The sequence below is a fragment of the Rhinolophus sinicus genome, chromosome 3 (genome assembly GCF_057876585.1).
Source record: "Rhinolophus sinicus isolate RSI-liver-muscle chromosome 3, RSI-T2T, whole genome shotgun sequence".
Classification (NCBI taxonomy): domain Eukaryota; kingdom Metazoa; phylum Chordata; class Mammalia; order Chiroptera; family Rhinolophidae; genus Rhinolophus; species Rhinolophus sinicus.
This window is the reverse complement of record NC_142503.1, coordinates 48,121,161-48,142,562: the sequence shown is the minus strand read 5'-3', so window position 1 is coordinate 48,142,562 and position 21,402 is coordinate 48,121,161. Positions and strand designations below refer to the sequence as shown.

At 36.6% G+C, this 21,402-nt stretch overlaps 1 protein-coding gene across 2 annotated transcripts; it reads right to left on the bottom strand.

Annotated features, from left to right (window-relative positions):
* Positions 1-760: 760 nt before the first annotated feature.
* Positions 761-21,151, bottom strand: HMGCR (3-hydroxy-3-methylglutaryl-CoA reductase). 2 transcript variants are annotated; one of them, XM_019728133.3, is made up of 20 exons: positions 21,017-21,151; positions 17,418-17,605; positions 16,860-16,971; positions 16,487-16,574; positions 15,545-15,629; positions 14,448-14,553; positions 10,266-10,372; positions 10,039-10,155; positions 9,446-9,606; positions 9,079-9,323; positions 8,786-8,964; positions 7,582-7,776; positions 7,049-7,207; positions 6,740-6,897; positions 5,950-6,055; positions 4,023-4,193; positions 3,559-3,699; positions 3,320-3,478; positions 2,723-2,877; positions 761-2,573 (listed from the first exon to the last, which is right to left on the bottom strand). In XM_019728133.3, the coding sequence occupies exons 2-20, from the start codon at positions 17,580-17,582 to the stop codon at positions 2,519-2,521; spliced, it is 2,664 nt and encodes an 887-aa protein (XP_019583692.2). In that variant the 5' UTR covers positions 17,583-17,605; positions 21,017-21,151; the 3' UTR covers positions 761-2,518. The 2 variants fall into 2 exon arrangements, with proteins under 2 accessions (XP_019583692.2, XP_019583693.2); XM_019728134.3 differs by having other exon boundaries at positions 20,957-21,081.
* Between the last annotated feature and the right edge of the window lie 251 nt (positions 21,152-21,402).

The following is a 21,402-nucleotide window of genomic DNA, read 5'->3' as shown; positions in this document are numbered from 1 at the left end:
GAATTTACTGCTCTTATATTTTAACCTTCTATACACGATGTATTTGTATTGATGTGTTTTGCTTCTCTGCATCCTTTTGTTTGAGCTCAGATGTTTCCTTTGGATTTAATTTTCTCCTAAGATGAGTAAAGTCAAAGTTCTGTCCTACCACATGCACCTCAGTGCTCATGAAATCACCTATGCAGAAAAGGGGATGGAAATCCTTCAGGCCTGCTCCACACTGGAGGAGGCGGACCATACAAATGATCACAAATTATTTTGGAAGAAAAATTCAAACTGCTTTTCCACTCTCTGGGCTTTGGTTCTCAGTGCCTCATACGTATCTTTTCACCTCTAACTATAGCAGAAGTGTAGTCAATAATTGAAGTAAATGGGAATCAGCTTTTAAAAAGGCCACCGTCAGCTAAACTAAGCTGTTTGCTCCAATTCAACTGATACAGCTTAAATGAACACCTGCAATGGCCATTTGGTTTTGGATGCCCAATTGTTATGCCCTTTTCCTCTAAACTAACCCTCACAACCCCAATATCCAAAAGTCCAGTTGAGATAAATCTGAACTAATCAAACTAAGATAATTTTAATGCACATATAACACCAGCCTGCCATTAATGTTGTAGAGTTGGAGAATATAATGGAGAATGATAGTCATAGGACATCTAGAGTGAATTATAGGTTCCCACTCTGGCCAGACTTTACAAGCTTCCAGGCCTCAGGCAGAGGGTTAATCCATACAAAAGGTTACTGCTTACACTTATCAGTATTAACTTCCTTTGCATAATTTACTGGAACTGGAAAAAAAGTATAACAAAGTGTATACAATTTAGTAATTGTACAAAACATTAATTTAGCATGACGATATTGGTTATAGTCACCAAAATGAAGACTCAACATACTTTTCACTGCCACTTCCATGAAAAGTTCAGATAAATAAGTCACTGGCTGAACAGTCACAACAGAAGCAATTTAAACTTTACAGACAACAGAAAAAGTCAATCTTCCACAACAATACTGCAGACTCAATCATTCAGAGGCTCTCCATGCTGCCATGGCATTACTGGAATGTTTTTCAAAGTCCATCTTCTACATGAGCCATCAGCTCTCCAAGACCAACACTTGAAGCATCAGATGTAATACAAAATAAGGAGTTTTTTTTATTACTTATACAAAACTTGTACATTAAAAATAATTAACATTCAAAAACTCTGCTGACCCCCTGAGAAAGCTAAGAGCTTTGATGGATCCATCACAAGGCCTGTGTGTTTCAGTCGCCAACCTCCTGGCCACAGGAACAAGGACACTCCTCCAGGGCCATTCATAGGGCGCCTTTGCTAGCTCTGAAGGCGGACTCACACTTTCCTTAGGCTCGACAAGCCAGCCAGGGCTTCCTGGATGATGAGAGAGCACAATCTTCTCTGGTCTAAGCTTAGAGTATTTTACCAGTATACAAGTCTGTTTACTTCTTGAACACTTTCAACAAACTCCTAGCATAAGAAGTCTTATTACAACATATAGAGATTTGATACAGTTCTTTACAAAAAACTATCTAGTTCTTTTCAGGTAAATTAAATGTCTTTTAAAGAAATCAATTGTCTTAGAGAAATGGTACTTTTCTTTCAAACTTGAGTCTTCTACCCTCTGAGTTTTGAGAAAGATCAGACTTGTATGTGCTTGATAAACACTTTTATCTAAGCAATATTAAGAGTTCTTGTATCTTTAATACAGAGCACAAAACTCTGTTTCTTAAAGCCTTATGTTGGAAGATTGTTATAGCCAATCTAGACAAACATTTATATTTTGACAAGTAGCCTCTCTGAATAAATAGCCTGCAGACATAAATGCAGTGATTTGTTTTCTTGATAGAGAACTATTTAGCACTGCTTAGCACATTATTCTGTAGCTGGGGAATAATAATAATTTTTCCCTTGAAGAAAGGAGGTCCCCTTCTGAAGAATCACGTTGGCTACTCCAAAAGAAATCAAAATAGACCAGCACCAAATGAAGGATTAGTTTACAAAAAATAAACTTAGCTCTTATTTCTTAAAATTCTACAATCCCGGCTTAATAAATTAACTAGGAAATCAGGAGTTTCGTCAGCTACAATATAATTTAAAACTTCATTTTCAGCCGGGGTGGGGGTAGTGGGAGGACGGTCAGTCTCACACTGATCACCATGAACTCCATTAATTTCATCAAAAGAAAACACTTTTTTCCAGCTTGTATTCTCTTTTAGAAATGAGCTGCAGATTACAACCTGTGATGCTTTAAAGCATAACATTCATGTTGAAATCTTTCCAAAGGGCACAGCACATAAAGCACTAAACTGTCTTCAGTTCTGAGGAGTCTGCATGGAAAGAAAGACCTCAGACTTTTCTGAAACAGCCAACCACCAAGCAGTCACCTAACTGATCACATCTATTCATCCTCAACAAAACAGTGCATTGAGCTTTTTAATTCACAGATTTTATGTTCGTCCTTTAGACCCCAACACCCGTGTTTCAGTTCAGAGCAGTCAGGCTATTCAAGCAGCCTTCTTAGTGCAGGTTCCTTGGAGGTCTTGTAAATTTATCTTTGACCTACGGCAAAAAAAAAAAAAAAAAAAGTGGAGATATACAATATATCAAGAATGCAGAATTTTAAGTTGGGACTATTGTATCGGAATAGATTGCTATACTGTATACTTTAAGAACAGGGAAAACATGTCAAGTAAATCTTTAAGTCTCACCTATTGTGAGTCATGTGACTTTTCACCAGGTGTCCTGCTGCCAGTGCTGCCATCAGTGACAATTCCCCAGCCATGACTGTACCACACACAATTCTGGCAAGCTGCCGGGCATTTTCCCCAGGATTGTCTCTGCATGCTCCTTGCACACCTAGCATCTGCAGCCACAGAGAGACACAACAGGACTCACCCTTAAAGTCAGGGCAACAACTTTTCCTACTCAAGGAACTAAAATCAGGGCAACTACAATGACATTAGAATAGAACTAGACTCCATTAAAAGTAGTAAATTTCCAAAAGTTGACAGACAGTACTGACAAAGTAGACCCCATAACTAACATAACACCCCCAGCACGGTTGGTAGTGCACTCAAGACAGATGAATATTCATTTGCTCTCTTTATCTGCTTTCTCAATTTAGTGAGCATACGCCTGAACATGCTTACTTAGACACGTTAGAGTAGGCTGGTAGGAAACAAAAGGATGAAAAGATCAGCTAAAATATAGAGGTGAGTGATATGCAATGTCAGGTAGAAACACAGAGAATCGCAGTGAGTCAGAACTAGGCTTAAGGTCCCTGGACTGCGCCTGATGTGTCATACCTGCAAACAGGCTTGCTGGGGGAGCAGGTTGGTCCCTCCACCCACAGTTCCTATTTCTATAGATGGCATGGTGCAACTGATATACAAATCTTCATTTGTGGGACCACTTGCTTCCATTAAAGTAATACAGTTGGAACTACCAACATTCTGTGCGGCATCCTGAAAAAAGAATAAAAGGAAAAATATGTAACTTCTCTTCCTTAGAACAATAAAAGAGAAGTGGAGGCTGCAGCCCTCACCTGCCCACAGGCGATGTAGATGGCAGTGACGATGTTGGCCGCGTGGGCATTGTAGCCCCCGATGCTCCCAGCCATGGCAGAGCCCACCAGATTCTTGTTAATATTGACCTCAACCATGGCTTCTGTCGTAGTCTTTAATACCTAGAAAACAGTGGTGCACATTTTACATCTTCCCCCAGAAGGTTCAGGACTGTGTTACCCAGACCTATCCGTACCTCCAGAACACAAGGGAGTTTAGATGTAGCCCCATTTACGCCCTGTCTTCAATAAAAAGAATATCAGTTAAGTTTGTTCCTGTAAATGCCACAGGCAGATAGATGGGCAAGACAGGACAAAACAGTCATCTTTAACATAAAACATACACCCATATATTAAACTTTACTTAGAATGTTAATACTCCTTTCTCCAATTTTTCGATCCAGTTAAAGATTAACAAAATAAAATATTTTAATCAAATCACTCACTTCTCTGACAACCTTGGCTGGAATGACAGCTTCACAAACAACAGATTTTCCTCTTCCCTCTATCCAGTTTATAGCAGCAGGTTTCTTGTCAGTACAATAGTTACCACTAACTGCTAGGATCTGCATTTCAGGGAAATACTCATGGAGTTTCGAAAGTGCTTTCTCTGTACCCTATTAACAACAACAACAAAATTACATTAAAATGCATAAAATTATTTATAGATCAGAGGCTTTATTTGTATCGATAATACTAATACTTCTAAATACAATAACTATAATAACTGTAATATTTCTAATAACTATACTTCAAAGAAACTAAGCACAAAAGTAACAGCTGTTTAAATAACTATGAGTGACTAATTTCTGCCAGGTATAGATTCCTAATGTGTTTCTTTAGGTACAAAAATGAACCTTTTGTAGTGATTAAGGAAGAGAATGTAGACAAGAATATTAAAAAATACTCAATAAGAATATAATACTCATATTCATGTCACTGAGGAATGAGTAACCCAACTCAAGATGAATGAATAATAAATTCCCTCTTCTGGTTACTAAACTGTTACCTAAAAGTCCAAGTTACCAAGCCTGTAAAGAGAAATTAAACATTAAACTACATCTTGTTAATGGAAAATTGTTGGAATTTACATTACATAAAATATAAACAAGACTTCCAGAAACTTCCAGTTAAGTGAAATTAATTAATAACGCCTCAATAACCCAAAACATACTTGTGGGCAATTAAAAAAAATTTTTTTTAGTTATGGTAAAATACATGTAACATAGAATTTACCATCTTAACCATTTTCAGGTTTACAGTTCAATAGTTTGAAGTACATTCACATTGTGGCACAACCAATCTCTAGAACTCTTTTATTTTGCAAAACGGAAACTCTATGCCCATTAAATAACAACTCCCCTGCCCTCTTTCTCCCCAGCCTCTGGCAACCACCTTTCTACTTTCTATCTCTATGAATTTAACAAATTTAAGTACCTCAGAAGTGGGAATCATACACAATTTATCTTTTTTGTAACCAGAGTATTTCACTTAGCAAGCAAACCTCAAGGTTCATCTGCATTTAGTATGTGTCAGAATTTCCTTTCTTTTCAGGGTTGAATAATATTCCATTGTATGTATATATCACATTTTGTTTATCTATTCATCCATCATTGGACACTTAGGTTGCTTCTGACTTTTGGCTCTTGTGGATAATGCTGCTACGAACACAGATGTACAAATATCTAAGACTTTGTTTTCAATTCTTTTGGGTATATATACCCAGAGTGTAATTGCTGGGTCATAGTAATTCTATTTTTATTTTTTTGAGGAACTACTGCACTACTGTTTATTGGCAATTTTTAAAGATTATGAATTTAGTCACTCTCTCTGAATAGTCTTTATAAACAGGTAAACCAAAAAATAAATTTTGCTAGCCTAACTGACATTAACATTTTACATTTGTGTCTGGTAAGTAACATCAGTAGAATAAAATGTAAGCCATATACAATCTTCTTATAAGGAAATAATTAAAATAAATGGACTATATACATGAGCTTGGCTCTTAAATACAAGATTTAAAGTCTCTAAAAGAGGTCAGCTTTCAAGTTTTACATGACAAAGTTTTAGAGTGCTAACCCCAAGATTCTTCCCAACTGCTCAGTAGACCCAGAACATACATAATGCCACGTCTAAAATGTATCAAATACAAACAGCACCAATCAACAAATGCCTGATTCATATAACATGAGTTACATCAGTATTTACCTTTCAAAAAAATATTTCAATAAATTAACTCTGAGTAAATAGATGTACATGGTGAGGACACAGAGTAGACAGTGAATCTGCTCCCCACTACTGTCTCTTTGACACCGACTTCCCCTCTCCTGGGATAATCACTTTCAAGTTCTGTTATAGTCTATCCATGCTCACCTTCGAAATCATGTTCATTCCCATGGCATCACCTGACTTTGCCTGGAAACGAATATAAAGGTTGCGCCCAGCCATACCCATATGAAGTTTCTGTAGACGTGCAAATCTATCAACAAAAGAAGCAAAGATTTTTTTTTTAAGATGTAAGTTATTTTAAAATCTAGTTTAGTTGGTTCATTTTACACGTAAGAGAAACCTCATGGAGATTACTTATTAATGTATTTTCTTCTTTAACTAAATGTTGTATTAGAATACTGCAATCAACTCTGTTTCAGTCTTATGTGCTGCAAGAAGGGAGTCATTTCATCAGAGATAAACTTTAAAAGTCCAAATACAAACAAGCATATACGCTTGAACTACTATCACATATTGATTATGCTTCTTTATAAATTTAATTTTCTGTATTCAATCTACTACACTATTATTTATTTACTTCTATCCTGCTTCCAAAATCTTTTTATCCTGCAATTTGGCTCTAGGGCAATTCTAAGTCAAAAGTCTTCTAGGGCAAAATAACAGTCTAATCAAAGTGAGCCTTGTAAAACCAACACACAAACTTACTAGCTCTCACTCTATTTTTCTAATTTCCCTCTACAGAGGTACTCATTTAGGTAAACATTCTGCTCCCCCACCCCAAGCTAAGCATTCACATTACTCATTTTGAATAAATGGATTTAAAGTTGCTATTACGTAACTTTAAGCAGGCAATATGTTAACAGTATGTTTAGTGATCAAAGAAGATGGCACTGGTTCTGAAATAAACAATGCACTTACAAAGCCAGACACATACCTGCTGGTGCTATCAAATGCCTCCTTTATCAGTCTGAACCCTTCAGGCGTCTCAAGCCAGGCCTTCACTTCTGCAGAGTCAGAAGCACGAGGAAGACGTACCACTGGGCCCCGAGTCATCCCATCTGCAAGGATTCGGCTGCTGGCACCGCCACCAAGCTATGCAAAGTATGTTACAGAAGCACATATTAATCCTGAAAACACTGCTGCATGTCCCAAAAGGTGTCCTTGATTGTCCCCAAATCTCTTCCCATCACCTGGCCTAGGGTGTATCCTAAAACAGATAAATTATATATAAATGCCAACTTACACCTATTGCTCTGCAGCCTCTGTTAGTGCTGGCCACAAGACAACCTTCCGTTGTTGCCATTGGAACCTGAAATTCTTTTCCATCTAAGGACAGAGGTCCTGCCACTCCAACAGGAATGGGCATATATCCAATAACATTCTCACAACAAGCTCCCATCACCTAAAAGGTAAAGTTAGGTACCAAGTGAAAATCTATATTGCAAATACACAGCCATTGTCATTAATAATTTTTTTCAAACTTAACCCCATGGTGTACTTTTTAAACAAAATTTATATTTACTTTTAAAAGTATTTAAGTGAGTAAAATATTTGTGTAATATCTATAAACAGGAAAAGTATTTTGAATTTCTATGACCTATAGCACAAGCAGAATACAGAATTACAGCAAAATGGCTTAAAAAGGTAAATATTTTATAGAACTATGTACATATAAAAGACCAGTCAAGAAAAAAAAAACTATGAAAATCTAAAGACTAAAGCTATAAAACTAGAAAGTTACAAAGCAAACCTTCTCAAATCAAGAAAATGACATACCAAGGAGTAATTATAGTCTCTATAAGGTAGATACTGGAGAGAAGAAGGCTCTGGAAGTTTTTTGGAAAGTAACTGTCGGCGAATAGATACACCTCGTTCATGGGTTTCCATCAGAGATTCCAATTTGTAAGCTGGGATATGCTTAGCATTGACTAGTTGGATGATCTCAGCATCACTAAGGAATTTTGCACCTTTCTAAAGAAATGAAAAAAAAATGGGAAGGGGTTGAGGAAGAGAGATGACTAAAGACTTGAAGAACTATATTTCACATTATTCATTCTACATAAACCATGTAATACAAACAATCGATAGAGCTAAAACACAAGAGAATCCAAAGGACTTTGGAATTGTAAAGATGACTTCAGTAGGCATAAGAATATCAAAATGAAAGCAAATTCTTTATAAAAAAAAAGGTTAAAACTTAACAAATATAAGACCACTAAATTTTAAAAATAAGGTATACAGGGAAAAAAAAATCCATAATTAAAATTCTGACACTTTCACTCTAAGTTTTGTTAATCCTGTATTCAGCAAGACAGCTGAGATATTGGTACACGTTAATAGGAATGAGGGAAAGGAAAGTGATAAAGAAAAACAAACAACTTTCTTCTCACTCACATGCTCATAAAGAATGAACCAGATGAAGCAGAAATGGATGGAACACAGTATCAGGCGAAAGCACAGTGGACTCACATGTCACATGTGCAGGACGCCCTGTTCAAATTTCAGAAGGGAAAGCTTCCTTATGAGCATCAAGCTTACTTAAAAAAATAAAAATATAAAAAATAAGCTTTCTTCTATCTTTGAGGCTCATTTCTGTGTTAATAAATCTTTTCTAGGCCTCAGCACACATATGTGCCTGCAGTGGCTGTTCATCTCTGTGATAAGCAGTAATAAAGTAGAAAGAATATGGACTCTTGAGTCAGTAAATGTTAAACTCTTAATCCCAGCCTTACCATTTCCTAGATGCATCACTTTGAGAAATACTTAAACCTTCTGGTGCCTCAGCTTTTTCATCTAAAAAATGGAGATAATTCCACCTATCTCACAAGGTTGTGGGGAATAAATAAGACCAGTAATTGTAAACCATGCAACACGGTCCCTAGAACTTAGTAGGTACTCAGTAGCTATAACTTCCTTACTTTAATAAGAAAGCTCCTTTTCTTAAGAAGGATAGCAAGCTCACTTATGTTCTTTTCCTCACCTCTGCATTCCCAAGTATCTGTAGACATTCTTCATTAGGCCGAGGCTCCTTGGGAAGTTCAATTTCAGGTTCCTGTGTCTCTAGTTCCAGTGAAGTATTGAGTAAGGAGGAATTACCAACCACAAACGTAGCTCGATTTGAGGTGTCGGTTTCTGCCACTAAGGGTTTTATAACCTCAGCTGTTGAAGAGATCAAAAGAAATCTCACAACACTGAACCTAAGTGTTAAAACGGATTCAACTTCTTGACAAATCAGCATTGTAAGAATAGAAAATGAAGAGAGGAAGAAATTACCTTTCGTTTCTCTGTTTTTCCTGGTCTCCTCCATGGAATGGAATTTCTGGTTATTTTTGACCACTATCGGGTCACGTCTACAACAATCATCCGGGACCTTCTTTTGGGTCACTACAGGAGATGTGATAGGGTTTTTTAATGAGAGTGTAGATTCTGTCTCTGCTTGTTCAAAGAAGATATACTTGACGGCCAAAAGGAGAGCTAAACTTAGGGTAATAACTTGTTCAATATCCATGCTGATCATTCTAAATAAAAGAAAGCAAATTAAAATGTTATTACTCAGAAACATAAAAGGCACAACCTAAACTTTTAGCAGCACAGAGAACCATGATTAACATACAACAGAGCAGGCCTTAGGTAAACTTACTTAGAGAGATAAAATTGCCAGAGGGAAACACTTGGTTCAATTCTCTTGGACACATTTTCATCCAATCCTAAAGAAACCTTAGAATTTTCTGCCGTACTATTTTGAGGAGAAGGATCAGCTATCCAGCGACTGTGAGCGTGAACCAGAACCAAGCCTAGAGACTGAAATAAAATTTAAAAAATTATGTATCTTCCATATATCAATGAAACCTAAACTTCCCATCCTTAGCAACTGGATAACCAGACACTATCTTCCATGGCCTCTCCTTACCATTGAAAAGAAAACCCCAAGCTTGCTGTGTGACTAACTAAAGCAGTGGCCCCAATGAACTACTAAAAACATTCAAAAGAATAGGTTTTCAGAGGAAGCGGAGGAACTTGAAAAATCTATTTAGGGGAAAGACACTAATAAAAACTACGAGACTTAAAGAAAGAAGAAACAAGAAAAAAAAAAATACAGGGGGGAAGAAACATCAGTGAAAGAGCCAAAACCTGTAGAAAGATGACAAAAGAAGAAACAGAAAACAAAAGTGAAAAGCAGAATATGACACTGGAACCGAAGATACTGAAGGGAGAAAGAAACTATGTAATTACCATAATCATCTTAACCCTCTGAGTAACAGGATTTGGTTTATTTTCTTCTTCTTCCAAAACTCGGGCAAAATGGCTGAGCTGCCAAATTGGACGACCCTCGCGGCTTTCCCGAGAAAGCTACAAAGTAAGTCAGTGTTACATTAGAAGGTACTGGTTTTATTTAGGTGAACTGATATAATGAGAAATATGACTCTTCTACTAATACCATAAGTAAGAACTTCTCTTACCTCTAAAACCAAGGACACACAAGCTGGGAAGAAAGTCATGAACACAAAGTAGTTGGCAAGAACTGACATGCAGCCAAAGCAGCACATAATTTCAAGTTGACGTACCCCTAGTTAGAGAAAAATAAAATGTACAATTAATAAAGTATGTGTATTTTTGATGATGTATATTTTGATGACAAGGACTCTTCCCATAGGTAGATAAATACATGAAAATATCAGTATATTAATCTCTTTGCCATCTACTAGAAAAAGAATTAGGAACTCAGGTGATGCAAAGCCTGAGAGCACAGAGGAATTACTCTCCTGGACAGAGACCTTATCTTCTCCCATGTCCCCAACCTCACAATGCCAGGCACAGTGGTAACACTTAATACACATCTGATAATCCCCCTTTTAACATGGTAGTAGTTTTGAGATAAGGGTGTCTAATGGAGCAATCCCTCTACAGTTATGCTATTGATCTAACCCCACTAGTTACCACAAAAGGAATTCGCCTGTCGACCAAGGACTTTTTATGAAAGTAAAACATACTGCCAGTTATGCCATTCTGATATAGTATCATAATAAATATTTTGCGTAATCTCTAATTTCAATATAACCTCTATGATATCTACTGATGTTCTTATATTTTGGTTAATTTCATTGATCTGTTTGGAAAACGATATAATGCAAAAAAGCAACAAGATTCAAAATTAACCGTTCCACATAAAATGTTTAAGGTGTCATTTAGTAATCTTCTCAACTAGAAGGTAACAGAATTATAGAGCTGGAAAAGACTTTAGATTACCAAATCCTATTCCCTCACTGTACCAATAAACTTGAATATAAAACATATTTCTGATGTCATTCATATTAAATATAAAAATGTTTCAAAATAAAAATAAAAATGATTCCCTTTTCTATAAAAACTGCCAACTAGAATAATACAAAAAAACTCAGTTTTATTTTATTTTCTGAATTGTAATAGATCATTTAAATAAATAAAAGAACAAGAGCAAGCACTATATTTTTAAAAAACTATAGCAATTACCCCATATATAGAAATTCAAGAGAATACAAAATTACATTTAACAAAAACATTATGAACAACCTACATTTTAAATACTAGTCAAATATAATCTTCTCAAACTTGAGACCATCAAAACCATACCTAACCAATGCTTTTTACAACTTGGCACTCTGCTATTACGTTCTGTATCACGTTAACTACTGTTGCCATGTATTCTCCAGGTATTCTTCCTTACTCTGCCCCAAGGAGGATCTCTAAGCCACTTTGCTAGTATACAAAGAGCACTAATCTATATACTTCTAGGAAGTTGAAGACTTTTTTCTTTTTTATACTGGCTTTCCAAAGGGTTACTTCCTAGTTAGTATGTTAAATCTATCCCTTTTATCGACCCTAAGCCAAATCCCTAATTACTATACCATTTCTGTATAGCAGTAAATATCTCCTAACTGGCTTCTCCAATTACAAACTTAATCACTTCTCTGACTAATCACAACAAAACTCATTACCCTACTTTCCACATCAGTTTCTACTGCTTTCCACATCAGTTTCAAATGAATAATCTTTGGTTTCATGGCCCACTACTGGTTTCTGGCTAATCCCTCTTCATCTTCTTATATACTCTTTGGCTTGAATAAAATCACATAGGTATGTTTTCACCTAATCAGAAACATTTTTCTTGATTGTGGTGGTGGTTACATGACTATGTCTTTGTCAAAACTCAAAACTGTACCCAAAGAGATTTTAAAGAATTCACATTAAAAAAATAATTTAAAAAATATCTTCTTTGCTACATAAAATCTTGTTGAATGACAGATTAAATAACAAAAAAAATTCCCTCAGAAAGTTGTAAGAAACATTAAATATTTAATACACTACTTAGTGAAGAGATCTCAACTAATAATTACAACTACTCTCTTAAAAGTTAGATAGTTTACTTCTGAAAGAATGAGGCCCCTTATAGAAGGCACTAAAGCCCTGAAAATACTACCGTGTTTCCCCGAAAAGAAGACCTAGCCAAACCATTAGCTCTAATGCATCTTTTGGAGCAAAAATTAATATAAGACCCGGTATTATATTATGTTATATTATAGTATATTGTATTTATTATACCTGGTCTTATATCATATTATATAAGACCGGGTCTTATATTAAAATAAGACCGGGTCTTATATTAATTTTTGCTCCAAAATACGCATTAGAGCTGCTGGTCCAGCTAGATCTTATTTTCGGGGAAACACGATAGTGAACAGTATAAGTGTGAACTTCAAAAGAAAGCCATAAAAATTTAGTCTTATTAGAAAACCTCAGGTAGCCGGTTTACTCAGTGGTTGGAGGGTGATGCTCCTAACACTAAGGTCGCAGGTTCGATTCTCACATGAACCAGTGAGCTGCACCCTCCACAACTAGATTGAAAACAACTTGACACGGAGCTGATGGGTCCTGGAAAAACACACTATTCCCCAATTTAAAAAAAGAAAAAAAGAAAGAAAACCTCAACAACATTATATTATTCTGGCAAATTTCCATGCCAGACCATAATTTTTGTCCTATATAATGAAGTCTTATGTTTGATATTGAACATCTACTTCTCTACTATTCAATTAAGAATTTACTATAATACATACTATCTGATTAAATCTTCCCAACCATTCTATTAGGTGGATCTAACAGCTCTGTCCAACTCCTGACTCTTCCAGTGTCTTCTACATGGCAATTAAAACAAAACTCGTCACCCTACTTTCCAAGGAACCAAGTCACTAATTCAGTTTACGCAATAGCAGTGGCTAGAAGGTACTTTCCAGAAAAGCCTTGGAATACAATCTTAGTTAAAAACCAATCAAAAGAACAAACAAACAAAAACAACACAGATTGGGGACTATATCAAACTTAAAAGCTTCTGCACAGCAAAAGAAACCATCGACAAAATAAAGAAGCAACCAACTAATGGGAGAAGATTTTTGCAAACAACGCCTCCAATAAGGGGCTAATATCCAAAATGTGCAAGGAATTCATACAACTCAACAACAAAAAAACAAACAACCCAATTGAAAAATGGGCAGAGGACCTGAAGAGACCTTTCTGCAAAGAGGACATACAAATGGTGAATAGACATATGAAAAAATGCTCAATATCACTAATCATCAGAGAAATGCAAATAAAAACCACAATGAGATATCACCAGTTAGAATGGCTATCATCAACAAGACAAACAGTAACAAGTGTTGGAGAGGCTGTGGAGAAAAAGGAACCCTCATACACTGTTGGTGGGAATTGGTGCAGCCGCTATGGAAGGCAGTGTGGAGGTTCCTCAAAAAAATTACAAATAGAATTACCATATGACCCAGCAATCCCTCTCCTGGGTATCTACCCAAAAAATCTGAAAACATTTATCCATAAAGACAAGTGTGCTCCAATGTTCATTGCAGCTTTGTTTACGGTGGCCAAGACATGGAAACAACCAAAATGTCCTTCGATAGATAAATGGGTAAAGAAGTTGTGGTATATATACACAATGGAATACTATTCAGCGGTAAGAAAAGATGAAATAGGACCATTTGTGACAACATGGATGGATCTTGAGATTATAATGCTAAGCGAAATAAGTCAGACAGAAAAAGTAGAGAACCATATGATTTCACTGATATGTGGTATATAAACCGAAAACAACAGAAGAACATGACAAACAACTGAAAGAACAAACACTCAATAGACATAGACAATAGTTTAGGGATTACCAGAGGGTAAGGGGGTGGGAGGCTCTAGAAGAGGGTAAATGGGGTCTAATATATGGTGATGGAAAGAAATCTGACTCTGGGTGGTGAAAACACAATGTGAGATATAGATAATGTATTACAGAATTGTACACCTGAAATCTATGTAACTTTACTAACAATTGTCACCCCAATAAACTTTAAAGGAAAAAAAACCAGTCATCAAAAAGAGTGGAACACAGAAAGAGAAGATGGCAAGAATGAAAAATAAACCGATAACCTGCTACTAAGTTTATATTAGCGCAGACATAAGATCAACTACACCCACATACTCATACAATTAAAAAATTTTAAGAGTAGTATTAGACTTTTAAAAGTCAGCTTAAGAATAACCAATGCAATCTGAGAAGTTCTCTTTATTACAAACTTATTTTTTAAATATATTAAAAATTGCTTACAAACCTGACATGGTACCAACTCCAATCACAAGACATTCTACAAGAGCATCAAGGGTGAATGTGGGACCTAAAATTGCCATTCCACGAGCAATATTTTCCCTTACTTCATCCTAAAACACAGACCAAACACATCAATGAGGGTAAGGTACAAAATAACTTCTAAAAATGTTAGCATGTAGGGCTTCCATTGATATCTAAGTTACTAAGCAAAGAATAAAATATACTATATGATAAGACTAATAGGCATTCTAAATGCAAAATGTGTGAACAATACAGAGGATTTAAACACACACACACACACACACACACACACACACACACACACTCACACACGGTGCCTTCTTTCCCTTTCCACTGATATTTCTTGGAAAGATTCCTTTGAGGTGGTGCATTAATACTATAATTTAAATCCCACATAAATAAATGCTATATAACATTTTATATTTTGGTTACCATGGAAAGAAGTTTTTAGTTGCAAATTTTTTGCGACCATGTTAGTATTATGAAACCTAAATCATATCCTTGTCAAATCGTATCTTTACTCAAATGATCATAAATATTCAAATACATAGGGCAGAAGTACATGCTATGTTATACTCAGACATTCTGATTATTAAAGATTGTTAAAAATCATGACTTTTGAGCATCAAGATAAAAACTGACTTTAACATGACTGACTAATGAACAGCAAAAAATTTTAGGTGGGAAATAATGCTACTGTTTTCAAGGGGTTTAGAAAGAAATCTACTCTGAGACTCTTCCATTAGATCCTATCTTGTTCGCCAGTGTTTCACTAGGTAGGTACTCTTATTTATCCAAAAGTCCAAATATAACCTTAATTTCTGAAACCTTCAAAAAGGAAAATGGGGAAGATTCCACATTTCAGAAGCTATGGAATTATAATTGCGCTGTGAGATAAATAAATAGGACAGTTCCTGGGGTACTTAGGAAGACCAGTTTTAGGACTGACAAACTTACAATTGTAGGCAATTCCTAAATCTTAGACTATGAAGAAACTCTATTAATCCTTCCTATTGTAAACAAACTGAAGAAAAAAAAAAGGAATACTACTAACATTTATGTCTTATAAATAATACATACCTGTGAGTTGGAACTAAGGGCAAACTTTGCTAGTGCACTTGCTCTGGAAAGGTCAATCAAAAGTAGGAAAAAGGGCAAAGCTTCACTGGAAAAAAAAACCAAGATGATGAGGTACATTTAACAGAGGAAAAAATAAGGCTTAAAAAGTACTTTCTAAAATGAAACTTCCCCCGCCCATACATGGTATAATCCTCTAGTACGGGTACCTTTTGCAGTCCAAAAGGGATCCCTATACTCCTGTGACATCCTCTAAGCTAAATTTCAGTTGCTCAAAACATTTGTTTAAAATGTAAAATATTTATACAAAACCACTTTCTGATAATTTTATACCAAAATATCATCCTTAGTAAACGATGACTCATTGAGTTAGCATGGAGAAATAGTAGAATATATATAAATATTTTCCACTGTGGAAGGTTAAACTAAACAACCTTACTGGAGAGTAAACTGGCAGAAATGGCACTCAAAAGTTCTAAAAACAAACACAGCCATGATCTCAATCCTAAGAATGTATCCTAAGAAAATGACTATGAATATGAACAAAAATTTAGCTACAAAGACATTCACCACTGTGTTATTAATGGAGGAAATTAAATAACCAAACTATCTGACCCTACAGGATTAAGTAAATGAACTGTGGGAATACTAGACAGCCATCACAAATAGTTAAGTTTAGCATAAGGACATGCAAAGATGTTAGACATAAAGAAGATATAAAGCAGTATATACAGTATGATCTCAGAAGTTTTCTTTAAGTATTAAAAAAAGTGAGAAAGCATGGATAACAAAATATTAACAGGCATTATAATTAGCTAAATGACTATATGAAAACTTCCCTCAGATTTTCTATAAACTTCTGAAAATTTATATAACTTTATAGCATGAAGAAAAGTTCTTAACAATATATTTTGAAAAAAGTATACTTAAGCTTTAAATACTTACTTCAAGCCTGTCAATTCTTTATCTAAGAAATGAATGACAACCGTACTGAATACAAAACTTGAGAAAATTGTGAAGAGGCCAGCAATACCTAAAGGACAAAATTCAACAAGCTGAAAAAACTTCATCTTTTATTACACAAATAACATATAGTCCTAAATGATATTCTAAAAGAAATATTATTTTCTCCAGATGATTAGAGTCTCAAATAGCAGAATGTCTAACTCCCAGTAATAAGGAAACTACTGAATGCATGCAGCACACTTTAAGCAATATACATATTTCCATACACACGATTTGAACAAACAGGTGCATTTCCACAGCAAACAAAAAAATCTGATGGCACACAAAGGAGTTAAGTGTATAAAGTGATTACCCAAAATATATTTTGATCCAAGTTGACGTAAATTCTGGAACTGGAAGTAAATATACAGAATTGCTATGCATCGTGTTATTGTCAGAATTATAATGTCACTGCTCAAAACATCCTATTGGGAGACATAGAAAAAAAATATCACAATAGCTACAGCTTTTAAAATAAGCAATCAAAAATAAGAATTGTTATTTTGTATGCATCATTTGTTTACGTATTATGATAATATCAATGTAGGCACAATACAAGTCAAATAAAAATACTAAATATGCAAATTAAAAATTAAGTCCAATTTTTAAACAATCCACAGTTTAAGCCAATCATTTTCACTGTCACTTATAAAAGCTATGTTTTCAAAGCAGAATCAATTACACTCATTTGTGTAGAAAACTGTTTCCAGTACATTTCCATAGTGCATAAGTAAATAGAAATTTGAGCTAAGTTCATGAATACTAAAATATTTTACTCATAACTTTTTTGATAATATGGTCTCTAAAAGGAGATACTCTAGAAATAGAAAATGTAATTTACTTGAATCAATGTCAAATTAATTTCACAAACCTCTTCAAACTTTGGACACTCATAATTCCAACCACAGATCTTATTGTTCCCAGTAAACATGTTCATGGACATCATACAGATGGTTAGCGTCACTGTCCCCACTATAACTTCCCAAGGATGGGAGGCCACAAAGAGGCCATGCATTCGGAAAAGTCTTGACAACATTGTGGCTACAGAATCCTTGGGTCCTGGAAGGAATATCAACACTTAGTATACAGCTCACTGTATTTTTAGAAAAAGTAAGTTGTAAATCCTGGTTTTGTATGCACAGGGTCTTCTTGTACATATAAATAATACTATTTGGTAGTGCTCCTTATAATTTTGGAAAATAATAATTATAAAATTAAACTAAGAAGACTGCTGTTATTACTTCTTTACATACAACTTAAATTCTCTATTATTCACTAGTAACCAACTTAAACACAGCTATTTATTACAAATTGTATGAATTCAGGCTTTTAAAATCAAACCAAATACATACTACCTCAGCCCCATATCATCTGAGCGAAGGAGAGCAATAAAGCAGAAAACAAAAAACAACTATTCACATTTATTTCCTAATTACCCTGAGGTAAAATGCATATAAATACCCTCTTGATTCTGGTTATGCAAAAGGTAGATAAATACCACAGAACCCACTTGTTGAATGCCCTCTGTAAATCGTTACCTTAGTTTATAAAGCTCCTCAAGGGAGGAGCCCATCACATTTTTTAACATTTCATCCAAACACATGGCTTAACGTCACTAGCCAAAAGAAATTTAATACATCTTCCTAATGTTGCTGTCATAAGGGAAAAGTCTTTCCCAGCTAACTTTTACAGCTAATCAAAATGCTAAAACAGCACTGGAAGAAGAGGATGGCTGACCAAAGTAGGTGTCTATAGCATTCAAAAATTCCCAACGGAACATAGAGATAATTTTGATCTAATGACTACCATGACTAAACTTTCCCATGTTTGCTGGCGAAATAATAATAATTTTGATATTCTGATTTTTTAAAAATCTAATATAGTCATTGATCTATAACATAGGAACTTGCAAGCCTTACTTATTCTGAAGTTAATGCTTTCATGATAAAGAAAAACCCCTCAACTTAGGTTATTCCCTATCAAGTCAACATTTCCTTCACTACTAAAGTTAATTCTGTCGAATGAAAATCTGAGCTGCTAAAAATTCAGTGAACAAAAATCTGAGCTGCTAGCAGGAAGGCACACCAATTTGATCACCAATGGGTTTAGTACTATCAACTCATAATTATATATTAGGCACATTATATTTTCCCTCAAAAAGATTTCAAAGGTAGCATTGTCAATTCTGTGACACTTCTTTCCTGGGTGTAAAATCATTTTTACAACATTCAGGAAAAGAATTACACATGATCCTGTGAACGACAACCTGATTTGGAAATACATACTGAATAACCGAATGTACAAAGGTGTGTCAAATGTAACCATAATTATAAACAATCTCATTACTCAGGAGCACCCTCCCCATTTCTCATATTATGCAAAGCATTTAAATGACACAGACTACAACCTTCCACTTTCATCAGCAGTTTCAAGTGGGACCAGCAGGCTGCAGGACAGCGCATGCAAATTCAATAGGCAGTATTTATGCCATGTTGCAATAAAAATAAACTTTAAAAATCAAGTTAAATAGGCAACATGTGCCTTGCTTGTTCAGGTTGAAGTATGTGGCGAACATTTCACAAATTCTTCAAAAGAATGGATAATCTAAATTCAGTGGAATCCTCAAACTCTATTCCAGTCACCACAGAAACCATCCACCATGGACAATTGCAGAAAAGGATGCTTTGGCATCCTACGCTAATTCTTTCCTTCCACTCAGCACTCCTCCTATGCTACACATTCCACCATTTGATTATATACTATCTTACACTGTTGTCAAATTAATTGCTGTGTATGTTTTGTCTCTTTGAAGGTAAACACCCTGTCTTATAATGAGCCATTTTTAATTCCAATAGGATCTAGCATTCTGCTACTCAACCTTGTATCCTAGGGAAAAAATAATTTCTTGCACTGGAAATCAGGAAATTTGGAAACACCCAATTCTATTGTATGCTACCTATTTATAAGTCACATCTCTCTTCATTCACCTATAAAGCTAGAGTGCCCAAGTTTTGACAAAGTAGCAAATGGAACTATAGGAAACTGCTATTTTTGTGGGTAAAAAAGTCAAATTTCAAATTTATCAGCAATTTCATATGGGTCATCCTAAAAGGATATCAACAGATGTGATGATCTATCCATGGTCTAGAAATTAATCATACAAGAATAAAAAGAACATGTGTGCACACGCATGTGTGCACACTCTTCATCTTGAAATGCTCATGCACATGCAAGTTTTCATATGTTAATGATTAATCTTTGCACAGTATTTTTAACCTTCATGTTACTAATTCCCATTTGTCCTTAATGCCAACTTAATCATAAATTCTGGAAAGACACAACAAAGCAGGCCCTCAAAATCCAATCTATCAACAACAACAACAAAAATCAATCTATCCCCCCCAATGGATACTCCAGGCCTTTGCTAGATCACCTCTAAAGCATAAAATCTTTCATTGCATGGAGAGAAAAATAAATTCACAAACAAACAAAAACCGCATTCTCTACATTGTGAGATGCTGATATTACGCCCAATTATTTAACATGGCCTGGAAACAAATGTTTCCTATAACTTTTCAGCACCAAGTCTAAGAAGGCATGTGCTCAAGCCCCGAAATATTTCAAACGACCATTTAACATGGAGTATATCAACCTCGGCTTACTGCAGAAATTGACTGCTCTATATTTGAACCTCCAAGGTAGTTTTTCCCTAACTATAACCAAACAATTCTGAAAACCTAAAGGTTTGGACTAAAGGGCATCAGTATACATCCCTTACCAAAAAAATAAAATAAAATCCTTTTAGTCCTTAGGCGACCTCCTACATTGGGCTCCTTTCAACATGTTTCTCTTGGAAATAACCGGACACACCGTTCTTTTCATGGCTCTGAGTTAGTCGCAGCATTTACAGAGATCTTGCCCATCACCTTAAAGAAAGGTGCTGACGAACAGCACCGCCTGGGCGTGGACGCCAGCACCGGATGGACCTTCCTGCGTCCTCTCAGCGAACAGCCGGCTGGGTCGCCCCCCCCCCCCAACGCCAGCCCCCCAGCATTTCCAGAATCGAGGGGCCTTCAAGGTCATCCTCCTGGCACCCTTTCCGCCCCCATGATCTTGACAGCGCAGCTGGCTTTGCCTGCATCCAACAGGGCCCGCGAACACTGCTCCGCCCCGCCGCCCGCCGCTGAGGCCCGGCCTGGCCCCCGGGTCCCCCCGGTATTGGTGCGGGCCGCCGCTCCGCCGGCCGCGACTCAAGGACGTCTCCTCGCAGTCCCCTGGGGACAGGGCCGCCACACCGGCAAAACCACCACCGCAGCTCTCGGCAGGTCCGCAGGAGGTGCCAGCCGCCCCTTCCCAGGGCCGAGCGGAGCTCGAGAATCGCCACCAACACGGCCCTAAGCTCGCTCTCACCTACTGCTGCCCCGCTCCCGGCCACCCTGGTCCCCTCTTCGCGGCCACCGTCCGCCTCACCTCCGGATCTCACTAGAGGCCACCTAACCCCGGCTCCGGCGCCCTGCCCGTCCCCAGTCAACGGAGACGCGGAGCGGAAGGAATCTTCGGCTTACGCACGCTCGGAACCAAATGAGCCTGTGACCAATAAGAAAGGATCGTCCGATCATCTAGCCAATCATCTGGGAGCTGCTCGGCCTGGTGGCGCTACGTCACGAACGGTCGCCTTAACAACCTCCCACAGCTCTCACCAGTGCAGTGAACCGGCACCGCACCATCTCTCACCATGGCTCGGCCAACCAATAGCGAGTCGAGTCCCAGCTCTAGGGCCTGCCTATTGGTCAAAGAGCTGTGGGGACGCAAGCATGGAAGCCGCCTAGGCGAAGACTGCATGGCATCTGGCGGGA